This window comes from Eumetopias jubatus, unplaced genomic scaffold, assembly GCF_037043125.1.
Source record: "Eumetopias jubatus isolate StellerSeaLion01/CBP00866 unplaced genomic scaffold, mEumJub1_p1.0 scaffold_52, whole genome shotgun sequence".
Lineage (NCBI taxonomy): Eukaryota > Metazoa > Chordata > Mammalia > Carnivora > Otariidae > Eumetopias > Eumetopias jubatus.
In genome coordinates, this window is record NW_028274858.1 from 722,902 (window position 1) to 739,662 (window position 16,761).

The 16,761-nt window shown below is 50.6% G+C and overlaps 1 protein-coding gene and 2 pseudogenes across 1 annotated transcript; all 3 read left to right on the top strand.

Annotated features, from left to right (window-relative positions):
• Nucleotides 1-16,761, top strand: part of LOC148161840 (acrosin-like) — a 481,356-nt pseudogene that overhangs the window by 448,489 nt on the left and 16,106 nt on the right.
• LOC114203508 (melanoma-associated antigen 8-like) lies at nt 5,241-6,243 on the top strand (annotated as a pseudogene).
• LOC114203507 (melanoma-associated antigen 9-like) lies at nt 8,022-9,560 on the top strand. The gene is made up of 2 exons (XM_088020526.1): nt 8,022-8,500; nt 9,557-9,560. Exons 1-2 carry the CDS (start codon nt 8,022-8,024, stop codon nt 9,558-9,560), a joined length of 483 nt encoding a protein of 160 aa, XP_087876652.1.

The following is a 16,761-nucleotide window of genomic DNA, read 5'->3' on the forward strand; positions in this document are numbered from 1 at the left end:
ACAAGGTGAAGGGAACTCAGCGTATCATCAAGATTAATAACATTCACTTTATAAAGAATCCTGAAGGAGAGAGAGAAAGAGGGGCAGAAAATTTATTTGAAGAAATAATAGCTGAGAATTTCATTAATTTGGGGAAGGAAAGAGGTATCCAGATCCAGGAGGCACAAAGAAACCCTCCCCCCAAAAAATCAAAGCAAGGAGGTGCAAACAAAGACACCTCATGGCAAAAAGTATTGATAAAGTGAGAATTATTTTAAAAAGCACTAGAAAAGAAAACTTACATATAAGGGAAATGACATAAAACTATCAATAAATTTCTTAGAAAATTTGCAGGCCAGAGAGGTGTGGCATGTTACATTAAAAGTGCTGAAAGATACAAGAAAACTTAAAACAATATATTGATGCACACAATATAGGAGCACTGAAATACACAAAGCAACTCTTAAGAGCCATAAAGGAAGGTAATCACAGTAATACAATAGAGGACTTCAAGACCTCACTCACATCAATGGATAGATTATCTAGCCAGAAAATCAACAAGGAAACAATGACTTTGAATAACACGATGTACCAGATGGACCTACCGGATATATTCAGAACATTTCATTTAAAAAATATTGGAATACACAATCTTTTCCAGTACATGAGGCATTCTCCAAAATGGATCCTATGTTAGGCCACAAAAAAGTCTCAAATGCAAAAAGATTGAAATTGTATCATGCATTTTTCTCACCACAATGGTATGAAACTAGGAAGCAATTGCAAGAAAAAAAGATGGAAAGAGCACAAATACATGGAGGCTAAATAACATTCTACCAAATATTGAATAGATGAAACAAGAACTAAAAAAGGAAATAAAAAAATATATGGAGAAAAATGAAAATAAACTACAATGATCCAAAATCTTTGGAATGCAGCAAAACTATTTTAAGAGGAGACATTGTAACTATACAGGAATACATCACAGAGCAAGACAAATATCAAATAAAAAACATAACATTACACTTAAAGGAACTAAACAAAAACCAAGCCAGTAGAAAGAAAACAAAGATTAATCAAAAACAAATGAAATTTAAACTAAAAAACAAACAAAACCCAAGAAGACCAAATTAATGAATCCAGGAGCTGTTTTTGTTTTGTTTTTTAAAATTTTTTATTGTTATGTTAATCACCATACATTATATCATTAGTTTTTAATGCAGTGTTCCATGATTCACTGTTTGTGCATAACACCCAGTGCTCCACGCAGAACGTGCCCTCTTTAATAGCCATCACCAGGCTACCCATCCCCCCACCCCCCTCCCCTCCAGAACCCTGTTTGTTTTTCGGAGTACACCCTCTCTCATGCTTGGTCTCCCCCTCCGATTTCCCCCCTTTCATTCTTCCCCTCCTGCTATCTTCTTCTTTTTATTTTTTCTTAACTTATATTGCATTATTTGTTTTAGAAGTACAGATCTGTGATTCAACAGTCTTGCACAATTCACGGCACTCACCATAGCACATACCCTATGGAATGTCTATCACCCAGCCACCCCATCCCCCCCACCACCCCCACTCCAGCAACCTTCAGTTTGTTTCGTGCGATTAAGAATTCCTCATATCAGTGAGGTCATATGATACATGTCTTTCCCTGATTGACTTATTTCATTCAGCATAACACCCTCCAGTTCCATCCACGTCGTTGCAAAAGGCAAGATCGCATTCCTTTTGAAGGCTGCATAATATTCCATTGTGTATATATACCACATCTTCTTTATCCATTCATCTGTCGATGGTCGTCTTGGCTCTTTCCACCGTTTGGCTGTTGTGGACACTGCTGCTATAAACATTGGGGTGCACATCCCTTCGGATCCCTACATTTCTATCTTTGTGGTAAATACCCAGTAGTGCAATTGCTGGATCTCCCTTGGGTGGGCAGAGGGGCGGGCCCTGGTCCTGCTGGGCTTCACGCTAAGGATGCAGAGAGAGGACTGAGGGACCCTGGACCCCCGCCCAGCCTCAGTCTGGAAAGGTCCGTGGCGGCGGAGGGGGGGGTGATGGGAACACGTGGTGAGTCCTGACTTCCGCATCTGGGTCTCAAAGGCCCTGGATGCCTTGGCAGAAGGAGAAGGGCCTCCCTCGTTGGGCAGAGGGGAGGCCTCATGTCCTGCTGGACTTTATGGTGAGGATGCAGAGGGAGGAGTGAAGGACCCTGGACCCCAGCACAGCGTCAGTCAGGGAAGGTCCATTGGGGGGAGGGGGGCTGATTGAAACATGTGGTGAGTCTGGACTTCTGAGTCCGTGTCTCAGAGAGACTGAGGTGAGGCCCTGATGAAAGGAGCAGATGCTCAGGTGGGCAGAGGGGAGGGCCCTGGTCAACCAGTGCTGGGGGGGTGGCTTGGGGAGGCCAGGGATAAACCCGGCAGGAGGACAGAGGGGAGCCCCGCAGAAGCCCACCCATGTCAGTCTAGAAGCCCCCCTGGGCGGGATGGGGACACGTGGCCAATGCGGCGGACTTCTGCATCTGGGTCTCCCGAGAACCTGGGGTCCTTGGTGGATCGAAGGAGCAGGGCCTCGCTCAGGGGGCAGAGGGGCAGGCCCAGGTCCTATTGGGGTTTACGCTGAAGTTGCAGAGGGAGGACTGAGAGACCCTGGACCCCATCCCAGAGTCAGTCCCTAGAGGCCTGAGTGGAGGACGGGGACACCCCGATTGTGTTCGTGCATGTACTTGTGTGTCCCCCACTCGCCCATCCGGGTGTCCCAGACACGGGATGCCCCAGTGCCCAGGAGCCGATCCGCAGGCAGTAGGGACAGGCAGAGGCATAGGCACCCAGGGAGTCCTGGTGGAGATCAGAAGAAGGCCCGAGAGACCTGGACGCCCCATCTCAGCCTTGGGAAGCCCTGGGCTTCGTGGCCACACGTGTTGGCCACAGACTTAACCCGGGGGGCTCAGGGCAGGGAGGGCCTTGGTGATGGCAGACCAGCTTGGGGACAGCAGCCAGAGTGGCCTAGGACCTGCCAGGGCTCGAAGCGAGGACCCCCAAGGGACTCCCCAGGGAGCCCGTAGGACCGCGGCCCTGACTCAGCCACGGGAGACTCCTGGGATGGAAGAGACCACACAGTGCGTGGCCACTTTGGCCTCAGGGCGTCCGAGAACCCCTGGCCGTTTGGATGGAGCACTACCTCGAGTATGCGGGTGGGGGGCAGTGGCCCACGTGTTGTTGGGTGGAAATGCGAAGACCGCAAGGAGGACTGCAGGATTGGGGACAGAGAACAGATTCGGTCCCGGAAGGCCCCGGGGCCAGATGGGCACCTAGGGTGTGCCCTGACTTCACAGCCACGTCTCCTAGAGCCTGGGGTCTGGGTGGAAGGAGCAGGCTTCAGGGCCGCCCAGGCTGAGCCGGTCCTGCCAGGATGGAAGGGGAGGACCAGAGGGAGGACTGACTGGGCCGCAGTACGGACAGGCCATGGAGGAGGACCCTTGTGGAGAAGGAGTCCATGCCTCCTGTCCGGGGGTCCACATCTGGCTGTTAGACCCTGAGGGCCTGTGGTGAGAAGGAGCGGGCCTGGGGTGGGGCGGGCCTGTGTGTGTGTGAGGGTGGAGTGCGGGGTCGGGGGGTGGGGCACGGGTCCGGTTGGGAGTCAGGGTGAGGACCCTGGGGGAGGACTGGCCGTACCCCCTCTACCCCATCTCAGCAAAGAAGCCAGGGCACCGGAGTCTGGCCAGGCCCGATCCAGGGAGGATCGGTCAGCGGGGGCCCAACCTGGCACACATGCTCACTTGTCTCATGGGCCAGAAGGCGGGAGTCCTCGGGGAGCTGAGGTCTTGGTCTGAGGGGCACATGCCTTCTGTCTCACGTTGGGGGCCTGGAAGAAGCGCAGGCCCTGGCAGGAAGAAAGAAGATTAGCGTCCTGGGGGCCTGAGGGCATCCCTACCTCAGGACAGAGTGGCCCGTCCCTACTACCAGCCCTTTGGGATCTTGCCGGGGGCTGAGGGGGTGGATGGAGACGTGGCCGTGGACGAGGACGTGCTGGCTCCTCACCCTCTTCTCGGAGCTCTCAGGGAGGTGAGGACCATGCTGGGAGAGGTCGGGGTCAGGTCATCTGGGGAAGCGCACCTGGGAGACACACAGGAGTCTCTGCTTCTGCCAAGAATCAGTGTGGGGACACCCGAGGGAGGAGTGAGTGATTCCCCACCACCCCTCGGGCCCAGGAAGGGATGGCCCAGAAGTCTGTGCAGCCCCTACCTGGAGGTCCTGGGAACCCTGGGTGGGGCCTGTCAGGCTGAGTCCCTCCTCCTCCCCAGATCCTTCCTCTCAGGATGGAGAGGGCCCGGGCCTGAGGGTCTGCACTCAGGTAGCAGAGGAGGCAGGTGCCCTGGCTCTGGGTCTGGCCCTGATGGTGGGGGGCAGATGAGAAATGAGGGGATGCTTCCCACAGCAGGATCCTTAGGGCCCAAGCCTACCCTGCCGCTGCTGCCAGCCATGGGGAGAAGGGCGATCGGTGGGCCAAGTTATTTCTCCTGACTTTTCCTTCTGGCGTCTCCCAGAGATGAGGCCTTGGCACCAGGAGGGTGGCCTCCGGTCAACACAGGGAGTTTTCCCAGTCCTTCCGTGGGGTCAAGGTATAGACGGAGAGGTGCGCCCATCCCAGCACAGACGGCACCCGAGCTTGGCCATCCCTGGGATCCCGAGACGAGCCCTTAGACCTCTGGCAGGCGTGGGCAGAGGTGGGCCCCCTCGCTTACCTTCTGTGGGGTCCCAGGGCTGTGCGGCCTTGCTGTGACCCTGTGGCCTCAGGCTGCGGGGGTGCGGCCCAGGCCCTGCCAGGGGAAATAGCAGTCCCCTGAGGGGCCAAGGAGGGGACCACCCAGCTTGGACGGATGGGGACCTCACAGAATCCGCACCAGCCCTCCTGCCCCACTGGGGGCCGGGGGCCGTGCTCTGTGTCTGCACCCCGAAGTGACACCTGCTTTTCTCCTCCAGGGGCTTCCAGAGCTCAGAGTGGAGGCCTAGGTCTGAGGCAGGAGCCTCTAAGGTCCCAGAGCAGGGGAGGTGCAGGTGAGTGCCTGTGGTCAAGGTGAGGTACTTGCTCTGAGCATGGAGCTAGGGGCTCGCCCGTCCCACCCCAGAGGGGACCCCTCAGCACCCAAGTCCGACGCAGCGCACTGTCAGCTCCGGGACTTCAGGCCTCTGCTGCCTGGGCTGCACCCTGAGGAGCCATCCCACCTCTTTCTTCAGGTTCAGCCCGACACAAACACCATGCCCCTGGGTCAGAGGAGTGAGCTCTGGAAGCTGGAGGAAGACCCAGGCCCAGCCCAGGGCCTGGTGGAGGCACAGCTGTTGGGGGCTGGGGAGGAGAAGGTCCCCCGCACCCCCTCCTCCTTCTCCACCTTGGCCTCCTCCCAGTCCGCCGCCCCATCGGGCTCCTGCTCTGCCCTCTTTCTGGTCCCCTCGGAGGAGGGGTCTGCTGCTGGGTTCCAGAGTCGTCCCCAGAGCTCTCTGAGTGCCTGCCCCTCCCCCACTGCCCAAGCAGCCACTGCCTGCAGCCAGCCTGACCAGGGCTCCAGCAGCTCCGATGAGGAGGGGTCCAGCCCCTGCGAGGAGCCTGAAGAAGCCCAGCCGGGGCTCCAAAACCTACTCCAGGGGAAGCTGGCTGAGCTGGTGGAGTTCCTGCTCCTCAAGTATCACATCAAGGAGCCGACCAGCCAGGCAGAGATGCTGGAGATCGTCGGCCAGGATGCCCTGGATGCCTTCCCTGTGATCTTGGGCCAGGCCTCCAAGTGCTTGCAGCTGGTCTTTGGTATGGATGTGAAGGAAGTGGACCCCAGCGACCACTCCTACATCCTGGTCCCCATCCTGGGCCTCACCTATGATGGGATGATTTGCGGTGAGCAGGGAGTGCCCAAGACCGGCCTCCTGGTGGTGCTCCTGGGGGTGATCCTCCTGCATGGCGACTGTGCCCTTGAGGAGGAGGTGTGGGAAACGCTGGGGTCATGGGGGTGTATGCCGGCCAGGAGCACGTCATCTACAGGGAGCCGAGGGAGCTCCTCACCAAGGTCTGGGTGCAGGAAGGGTACGTGGAGTACCGGCAGGTGCCCGGAAGTGACCTGCCTCCTACGAGGTCCCGTGGGGTTCCAGGGCCCACGCCGAAACCAGCAAGTTGCAAATGCTGCAGTATTTGCTCCAGGTCAGGCGCGGGCAGCTGGCTTCCTCCCTGGCCCTGTCTGAAGGGGCTGTGAGAGATGAGGAAGAGGCGGCCTGAGCCCTGGCATCCGCCAGGCCCTTTCCAGGCTTTGCTGGGTTCAGCAGCCTCTCCTGCGGGGTGCTGGGCATGAAGTGGGGCCGCTTGCTGGTTCTTCCGTGTGTGTGTGTTTGTGTGTGCCCGTGAAGACAGAGCCCTGGGTGTTTTAAGGAGTGCAGGGCCAGGGAGGGTTGGGAGAAGAAAACAGGGCAAGGAGCCTCCTGCGGGCGGGGGGGGGTTGTTTCCTGAGATGACTCCCACATCCAGAGCTTGGTGTCCTTGAGGAAGCTCTCCTGTGGGGTTCCTTGCCATAGAAGTTTTCAGCCGGTTCTGGGGCTGATTGTGTGAGTACCACCCACTCTGCAGCATTTGTTCTTACCCAGTCCAAGAGTTAAGAGTTTTATCATGTTCTTGGGGTGCCTGGGTCCTCTGTTGGTTAAGCGTCTGCCATCGGCTCAGGTCAGGATCTCAGGATCCTGGGATCACACCCCACATGGGGCTCCCCGCTCAGTGGAGACTCTGCTTCTCTCTCTCCCCTGTGTGTGCTTTCTCTTTCTCAAATAAATAAATACCTTTAAGAAAAAGTTTTTTTCATGCCCTGGACACCAGCCTGGACACCTTGCCTACTTGCTTGGGCTCTGGACTGAAATCACAGGGCATTGGCCTAGGGATGGGTTGGAAAGGCGCAAGAACGGAAGAAGCAAGAGATGGGGGGTCAGAAGCTGAAGAGATAGAAGTTTGCTGGTTCTTGCTTCTGATGCCTTCCCGACCATCGTTGTGCAAATGCCAAAGGCAAGCACGCGCACACACGTGTGGGGACAGGGGCAGGAGGGCCCAGGTTCTGTCAGGAGTCAAGGTGAGGACCAGAGGGAGGAATGAAGGACCCTAGACCCAGTAGAGAATCAGTCCTGGGAGGCCTCTGGGTGAGACAACGGTGACATGAGGCGTGTCCTGGCTTCTGCTCTGGGTCCCAGAGAGATGGAGCGCTTGTTGTGAGGAGTGGCCCTCAGGAGCAGGGATGAGGGCACCGGCCATCCAGGGAGTACAAATGGGGAACAGAGAGTAGGGCTAAGGGACCCGAAGGACCCATCTCGGGGAATCCCTGGACTTTGTAGCCTGATGCGACGTCCACAGTCATTGCCCGTGGCTCTCAGGGCAGTGAGGGCTTTGGTCGGAGGGAACGGGCCTGGAGAGAGCAGAGACAACATCACCAGCGGTGCTGCGGCTCATGCTGAGATCCCTGAGGGAGGGCTCAGGGAGGGACCTGGACTCCAGAACAGGGACAACGCACTGAAGCCTGCCCCTGCTGTCCGCCCTGGGAGGCCTGTTTGTGCCAAGTCCACAGGCGGTGTGTCAGGACGTCCGCATCAAGGTCTGATAGAGGCCGGGGGCCTGCTTTAAAAAACCGGGGGTCAGGGGGCGCCTGGGTGGCTCAGTCGTTAATCGTCTGCCTTCGGCTCAGGTCATGATCCCAGGGTCCTGGGATCGAGCCCCGCATTGGGCTCTGCTCCGCGGGAAGCCTGCTTCTCCCTCTCCCACTCCCCCTGCTTGTGTTCCCTCTCTCGCTGTGTCTCTCTCTGTCAAATAAATAAATAAAATCTTAAAAAAAAAAGAGTTTAAAAAACCGGGGGTCAGGAGCTAATGGAGGAAGACCCAGGCCCAGCCCAGGGCCTGGTGGAGGCACAGCTGTGGGGGGCTGGGGAAGAGGAGGTCCCAGCAGCTTAGATGAGGAGGGGTCGAGCACCTGGGAGGAGCCGGAAGTCACGCAACCCTCTCTCCAGGACAAACTCCACGTGAAAATGGCTGCCCTGGTGGAGTTCCTGCTCCTCAAATACCGCAACAAGCAGCCGACCCACCAGGCAGAGATGCTGGAGATTGTCAGCAAAGATTACCAGGACGACTTCCCAGTGATCTTGGGCCAAGCCTCCGAGTGCGTGCGGCTGGTCTTTGGCGTGGACGTGAAGGAAGTGGACCGCAGTGACCACTCCTACGTCCTGGCCAATGTCCTGGGTCTCACCTGTGATGGGATGCTGAGCGGTGAGCATGGCATGCCCAAGACCAGCCTCCTGGTGCTGCTACTGGGGGTGAGCCTCCTGCATGGCAACCGTGCCCCCGAGGAGGAGGTGTGGGAAACGCTGGGACTCATGGGGGTGTATGCCGGCCAGAAGCACATCATCTATGGGGAGCCCAGGGAGCTCCTCACCAAAGTCTGGGTGCAGGAAGGGTACCTGGAGTACTGGCAGGTGCCTGGCAGGGACCCTGCCCGCTACGAGTTCCCGTGGGGTCACAGGGCCCATGCTGAACCAGCAAGTTTCAAGTTCTGGAGTATTTGCTCCGGGTCAGGCACGGGCAGCTGGCTTCCTCCCTGGCCCTGTCTGAAGGAGCTGTGAGAGATGAGGGAGAGGAGGCCTGTGTCCCAGTGGCGGCCAGGCCCTTTCCAGGCTTTGGTGGGGTCGGCAGCTTCTCCTGCAGGGTGCTGGGCATGAAGTGAGGCCACATTTTGGTTCTTCCCTGTGTGTGTGTGTGAAAAGAGAGAGCCCCGGGAGTTCTAAGTAAGGCAGGGCCAGGGAGGGTTGGGGGAAGAAAGCAGGGTGAAGAGCCAGCCTCTCTGGGGGCCTGTTCTCTGCGATGACTCTGACATCCAGAGTTTGGGTTTCTTGAGGAAGCTCTCAAATGTTGTTCCTTAGAGTACAAGTTTTAACCAGCTTCGGCAGGTAAATGTGTGCGTGACATCCACCCCACAGCATTTGGACTTACCCAGTTCAAGAGTTTTAAGAGTTTTGTCATATTCTGGAAATAAGGTGGGAGATCTTCCCTCCTTGTTTGGGTTCTGGAATGAAATCACGGGGCATTGGCATAGGAATTTGTTGGAAAGGTGGAAAAATGGAGCAGTCAAGTGACGGGGTCAGGAAATACAGAAATAAAAGATTATTCATTTTTGCTTCTTAATCCTTCTCGTCATTCTGCAAAAGTAACATAGATGCGTGCGCCTTCACTCACTTAGTTCTTCAAGAAAGGAGGAAAAATGACATCTCAGCACAGAGGGAGCCCTGCTCACTGGCTCCTTGATTCCCAGACATGGGCTGAGCTCTGCTCTCTGGAAGGCCCTGTGTGTGAGCAGTGAGGACATTAGGAAAAGCAGCACACGTTCCACCCTTAGGGGACAGTCTAGCAGCTGCACTCATGGCAGGAAAGTGGGGAGAGGTGTCCTGAGACCTGCAGAAGAAGTGGAAGAAAGGTGAGGGAGTGCGTCTCCCGGGGCAAGCACTGCAGTGGAAGTGCCCCTGGCCTGGGTGGCTCAGGGTGTCGGGTCACCGTGCTCCCTTCTGTGCAGCTGATCACCGTGAAACTGGGGGGTGACAGTGGCCCTACTTGGAGACAGGGTGCCTTAGAGGTGGGAGCAAAGTCTGAAATGGATAATTGCTCTGACATGTTCCTTCTGGATCATGGACAAACCAGGGAGAAATCTCCTCCTGGGGCAGGAAAAGAAGATATCCTCCACTCTCATCCCAAGGCCTTGAACACAGTGCACAGACTAGGTGTTTTATATCTGTCATCTGCAAGTATTTCTGAAGAAATACAGTGATATTCCTTTGAAGTGGAGCCCAGAAGACTCTAGACTGGCACTCTTGTCCTGACCATGCAAAGCCGGAACCCACTGCTTAAAAAGTCATTTTAGTTTGATTATCTGGAGTGTAATTTGGACAGCTATAAGTAAGCAAGGTCTAGGTTTTGGTGGGGGGAGAAATGAGTGAAAGGAGTGGTTTGGTGGAAGAGCAGCTGGGAGGGAGGGAAGGAGCTGGTCTTTGACTCACATTCTGGGAGCTTTGTATTGTGTCCAGCTGGGACAATTCCCTCACACCTGAATGCCACACATATTCCCATATATCTCACATATATCCTCTGATTTAGAAAATGGATTGAGTTTTACTTATGAAGCACCCTCTTTGGCTGATTAGCTATTCCATGTCCTATTGAGCTGCACATTCTCTAACATGACCTCGGTAACAAAAATAAATAAATAAATAAAATAATACCCCAGAGGAGAGAGTGGAAGGCCCTGGGATCAAAACACACTTGAAATCACTGCCATTCATCAAAGTTCCAATATGTGCCAGGCACTGTGCAAGGTGCTTTCCATATATCACATGCATTCCTGCAGTCCTGCAAGACGGGGCTTATCAAACCCACTCACTTAACTCACTCACTTCAGAAAGAACCTGAGGCTCCTGGGACTTAGTCATTTTCCCAGGATCACATGGCTAGTGAGTGACAGGGCAGCGACTAGAACCCGAGTCTGAATTCATGTAGAGTCCACGCTGTTCCCACCCACTGCAGCCTGTGGCCAACCTTCCGAGTCCTACATCATTCCTGAGGACAGCATGGTGTCTTCCAGGTGACAAAAAGAAGGATGCTGTGGCTAAGGTACTAAAAAACCTGTTGCTAAGGAAGGAAGGTGACAATGAGAATCAAACAGGTTTTGGGTACTGTCTGTGGGCTTTATTAACCTAGAGTTCTTCTGCCTGAACCTCAGAGTTCTTTGAAAACTGACTGCCCAGGCGCTGGCATTTTTAGCAGACCTAGCACTTTCCCGAATTACAGCAGCCTTTCCCTGGTATTCCCCCGTGTGCTCTTCTGTCTCACTCTTGAACCTGGCCTGCTAAGGAGCTCATCACTGGTCCCCATGGAACAGCTAGGAATCACCTTCTCTCCCCCAACATAGAACCTTACTCTCTGTAGTAATCCTCTGGTCACTAAATGAAGAAGTGAATCCTCCCTGCTGGGATCACAGAATCGTTTGAAAATTAGATGTCATCCTGTACTTGAAAGTATCTGTCACACAGGAGGTGCTTGAAAATTTCAAAGAATTCCAAGGCAAACTGACCTCAAAAACTCCTCCCCTGGGATGCCTGGGTGGCTCAGTCAGTTAAGCATCTGCCTTTGGCTCAGGTCATGATCCCAGGGTCCTGGGCTCGAGTCCCACATCAGGCTCCCTGCTCAATGGGGAGCCTGCTTCCCTCTGCCCGCTGCTCCCCCTGCTTGTGCAATCTCTTTCTCCCTCTCTCTCACTGACAAATAAATAAGATCTAAAAAAAAAACTCCTCCCAGCAATAAAGTCAGTCATAACAAATTATAAAGTTGCATTTTGTTAAGCCCCTACTGTGTAACAATACATGGGAGAAACTTTAATGTTCATCCATAGTGTGTCTTGCTTTCCTTCCAGAATACAGGGGACACAACCTTGCCAGTCCCCTTGTAGTTAGGGAGGGTTGTGTGATGACCCTTTGCCATGGAGATGTGAGCAGAAGCATTGTTTCTCACGTCCAGGCGTTTGCGAGCCAGTATGTCCACTCCATGCTGTCTCCCTTGATTCACCAGCAAACATGGTGACCCCGTGTTGAGATAGGGGAGCCACAAGATGAAAGCAACCTGGACCCAGGGTCTAGGAAAAGCAGAGGGCCCCTGCCAAACTGTATCAGAATTTGTGTGCACAAAGATGCACTTCTGTTGTGTTAGCCCTTCAAATGTCACAGTTTGTTGCATCAGTTAGCAGTTACTTTCATGCAGCCGCTTGTTTTGTTAGGCTTCTCTAGCAATTTTACTTAAGAAGGTACTAGTGCATATCTTCCTATTGCAAAAAAACTTCTAGAAATACAGATGAGTCACAATATCCCCTTTTCAAAGTTCCTCCACAATTCAGCCTCCTCCTCAGAAGTCACCATGACTAACAATCTAGTGTGTATTTTTATTTTTTTAATTTAAAATATTTTCTTTTCTTTGAGAGAGAGAAAGAGTGTGTGATGGAGGGAGGGGCAAATAGAGAGAGAGAGAGAGAGAGAGAGACCCTCAAGCCGGCCCCATGCAGAGCCCGATTCGGAGCTCGGTCTCAGGACTGAGATCATGACTTGAACCGAAATCAAGAGTCGGACGCTTAACCAGCTGAGCCACCCAGGCGCCCCTAGTGTGTGTTATTCTAAAGGTGACTATGGCTTTTTCATAGATATGCTCTACAAATATATTGTTTTTATTCAACCTAACCCGTAATACTGTGCATATTGATCTGCCACTACCTTTTGTCACTTAATAAAATGGATGCAGGATCTTCCAATAACAGCACATATACACCTACCTCACTTTTGAAAGTATTCCCTGGAATGTTAAAGTTTGTATATACCATAATTAATCACATACACAATTTTTTCCTGGTGGAAACAAGTTGTTTTCCCTTTATCCTATGACTAATAAAATGAAAACAACATCTTTGACCTGAATCCTTGGGTAGATATGAATGTTTTCTAATAAGATACACATACTAACACAGACATTGGGTTAGAGTGGAGAGGATGTGAATTGTTTAACATTTCATAAATGCGTCTGAAATTTTATTCCACAAGTGCTATACCAGTTTGCATTCCCATAATTAATTTCAATAGCTCCAAAATTGCAATACTTAGGTATAAATCTAATAAGATATGCACAGGATCTGTATGCTGAAAACACAGAATGCTGATAAAAGTAATCAAGACTTAAATAGTAAGTTCAGAGATATACTGTGTTCATGGACTGGTAGACTCACATAGTGAAGATGTCAATTCTCACTAAATTGATCTATACATTCAAAACAATCCAATCAAAATTCTACCAGGATGTTTTTGGATATAAACTAGCTGATTCAACAAGTTTATGGAAAGGCAAAGGAAATAGTATAGCTAAAACAACTATGAAAAAGTAGAATAAAGTCAGAAGAATCACACTACTTGATTTTAAGATAAAGCTATGATAATCCAGGTGGTGTGGTATTGGGGGGCGGAGCAAGATGGCGGAGGAGTAGGAGATCTAGATTTTGTCTGGTCTCAGGAATTCAGCTGAACAACGATCAAACCATTCTGAACACCTACGAACTCAACAGGAGATCGAAGAGGAGAGTAGCAACAACTCTCTGAACAAAGAAGCAACTACTTACTGGAAGGTAGGACCTGCGGAGAAGTGAATCCAAGGTGATATTCAGGAGGATAGACGGCGAGGGAGGGGCCTCCACTGGCCGCTTCTGGCAAGTGATAGAGCTGCGGAGCACAAAATCGGAACTTTTAGAAGTTGGCTCGGCGGAGGGACGTCGCTGCAGGGGCTAAGCAGGGGGTGGAACCCTCGCGGGACAGTGTGGTCTCAGGACCCTTGGGGTCAGAGAAAGACCGGGGGTGCCTGAGTGCGCCAGAGCTCCCAGGTATCGGAGCGGAGAAGCTGGCTGCAGAGACGGAGCTGAGGCGCGGGCTCTCAGCTCGGGGTTGCCATAAACTGTGATCCGCGGCCCAGTCAGGCCACTGCTCCTCCAGCAGGGACCCAAGAAGCGGCAGAGCTGGGGAGACTCCCCTTCCTTCCCGGGCAGGAGCGGCGCGGGAGCGCACCGCAGGGATCTGCTGGGTTTGGAAACTCCACACGGGGTCGGGTGCCAGAGATAGCAATGCTCGGTCACAGGCTGGATGAGCACGGAGTGCGGCCGGAGACCAGGGAGTTGGGAGTGACTGCTTTTCTCTGAGGGCACACTGAGGAGCGGGGCCCCGAGTTCTCAGCTCCTCCGGGTGGAGATTGGGAGGCCACCATTTTTGCCCTGGTCCTCCAAAGCTGTACGGAGAGCTTGCAGGGAACAAAAGCTCCTGAGAGCGAACCTGAGCAGCTTCCTTAGCCCGGACCGAAAAGGGTGGGGCAACTTAGCCTCCGGCAAAGACATTTGGAAACCACAGTAACAGGCCCCTCCCCCAGAAGACCAGCACAAACAGCCAGCAAGCCAAGACCAAGTTTACCGATCAAGGAGCACGGGAGAACTCCAGCGCTAGGGGAATACTGCACGTAGAATTCATAGCTATTTTTTACCATGATTCATTATTTCATCAAAGTTAAATTTTGTTAACTGTTTTTTTTTTATTTTTCTTTTTCCCTTTTTCAACCAACATCTTATCAATCCCTTTTTAAAAAAAAAACATTTTTTATTTTTCATTTTTAGAGTCATATTTTGTCCTTTCATAGTAGTTACACTTATTTTTGGCATATATATGTAAGTTGTTCTCTCTTTAAAATTTTGAGATACAGTTTCTTCTAACAGATCAAAATATACCCTAAAACACTAGTGTATGGCTTTGTTTTAGTCTCCTGCCTAATCACGTTCTCTCCCTTTTTCTTTTTTTTTTTCTTAAATCTTCTTTCTTTTTTCAAACAACTTCTTATCTATTCAAGTCCTTTTATAAAATCTTTTATAATTTTGATCTTTACAGTCATCTTCCATCCCTTCATTGTGTCAACCATTATTTTGTACATATGTCTTTCTTCCTTTAAAATTTTAGGAGGCACTTTTTTTTAACAGACCAAAATACTCCCAAAATCTAGTGTGTGGCACTGATCTATGCACTAGCCTGATCATATTTGATCATATTCTGCTTTTTTCGTATTGTTCTGTTTTTTGTTTTTATCTTTTTTTTTCTCTTTCTTTTTTCTTTCTTTCCCTTTCTTTTCCCCTGGTTTCAGGTCTTTTCTGATTTGTATACAGTATATTTGCTGGGGACGTTGTAAACCTGTTAGCATTTTGTTCTCTCATTCATCTATTCTCCTCTGGACAAAATGACAAGACGAAAAAAATCACCTCAGCAAAATGAACAAGAGGTAGTACCGTCAGCCAGGGACCTACTCAATACGGACATTAGTACGATGTCAGACCTAGAATTCAGAATCATGACTTTAAAGATACTACCTGGGCTTGAAAAAAGCGTGGAAGTTATGAGAGAAACCCTTTCGGGAGAAATAAAAGAACTAAAATCTAACCAAGTCGAAGTCAAAAAGGCTATTGATGAGGTGCAATCAAAAATGGGGGCACTAAATGCTATGATAAATGAGGCAGAAGAGAGAATCAGTGATATAGAAGACCAAATGATGGACAATAAAGAGGCTGAGAAAAAGAGAGAGAAACAACTACAGGATCACGAGGGCAGAATTCGAGAGATAAGTGATATGATAAGACGAAACAACATTAGAATAATTGGGATCCCAGAAGAAGAAGAGAGAGAGAGGGGGGCAGAAGGTATATTGGAGCAAATAATAGCAGAGAACTTCCCTAATGTGAGGAAGGAAACAGGCATCAAAATCCAGGAGGCACAGAGAACCCCTCTCAAAATCAGTAATAATAGGTCAACACCCCGACATCTAATAGTAAAACTTATGAGTCTCAGGACAAAGAGAAAACCCTGAAAGCATCTCGGGAGAAGAGATATGTAACCTACAATGGTAGAAACATTACATTGGCAACAGACCTATCCACAGAGACCTGGCAGGCAGGAAAGGACTGGCAAGATATCTTCAGAGCACTAAACGAGAAAAATATGCAGCCAAGAATACTATATCCAGCTAGGCTGTCATCGAAAATAGAAGGAGAGATTAAAAGCTTCCAGAACAAACAAAAACTAAAGGAATTTAGAAACTAAAACAAAGACTGTAATAAGAGATGAGGAAGGACACTATATCCTACTTAAAGAGTCTATCCAACAAAAAGATCTAACAATTGTAAATATCTATGCCCCGAACATGGGAGCAGCCAATTATATAAGGCAATTAATAACAAAAGCAAAGAAACACATTGACAACAATACAATAATAGTGGGGGACTTTAACACCCCCCTGACTGAAATGGACAGCTCATCTAAGCAAAAGATCAACAAGGAAATAAAGACTTTAAATGACACACTGGACCAAATGGACTTCACAGACATATTCAGAACATTCCATCCCAAAGCAACGGAATACACATTCTTCTCTAGTGCCCATGGAATGTTCTCCAGAATTGATCACATCCTAGGTCACAAATCAGGTCTCAACCGGTACCAAAAGACTGGGATCATTCCCTGCATATTTTCAGACCACAATGCTTTGAAACTAGAATTCAATCACAAGAGGAAAGTCGGAAAGAACTCAAATACATGGAGGATAAAGAGCATCCTACTAAAGAATGAATGGGTCAACCAGGAAATTAAAGAAGAATTAAAAAAATTCATGGAAACCAATGAAAATGAAAACACAACTGTTCAAAATCTTTGGGATACAGCACAGGCAGTCCTGAGAGGAAAGTATATAGCAATACAAGCCTTTCTCTAAATCCCGGAAACAAAAATATCCCTCAAAAGGGGAGCAGATGAACAAACTGTGGCATTTCCAAACTAGGGAGCCCAAAGCAGTGATAAAAAGTCATAAAGTTAGGATAACACCAAACGTGAATGGATTCCAGGCGTATTATCCCAAATGAAACCAAACAACATCACCGGTCACAGCTGTAGGAATTCCCTCATGTAACCAAATGCCAATATATCCAAAATGTAAAACACAGGAGTGAATGCCATGGGCAGGGATGGGTAGCATGAAGGAGATCTTTGGGCTGACAGAGTAGTTCCATATCTGGATTATGCTGTTGAATATATAAATGTCCATGACAAAGTGACAGACCTAGACATGTCCATCATACCACACTGTCAGTTTCCTGGTGCGAATAGTGTGCTGCAGTGA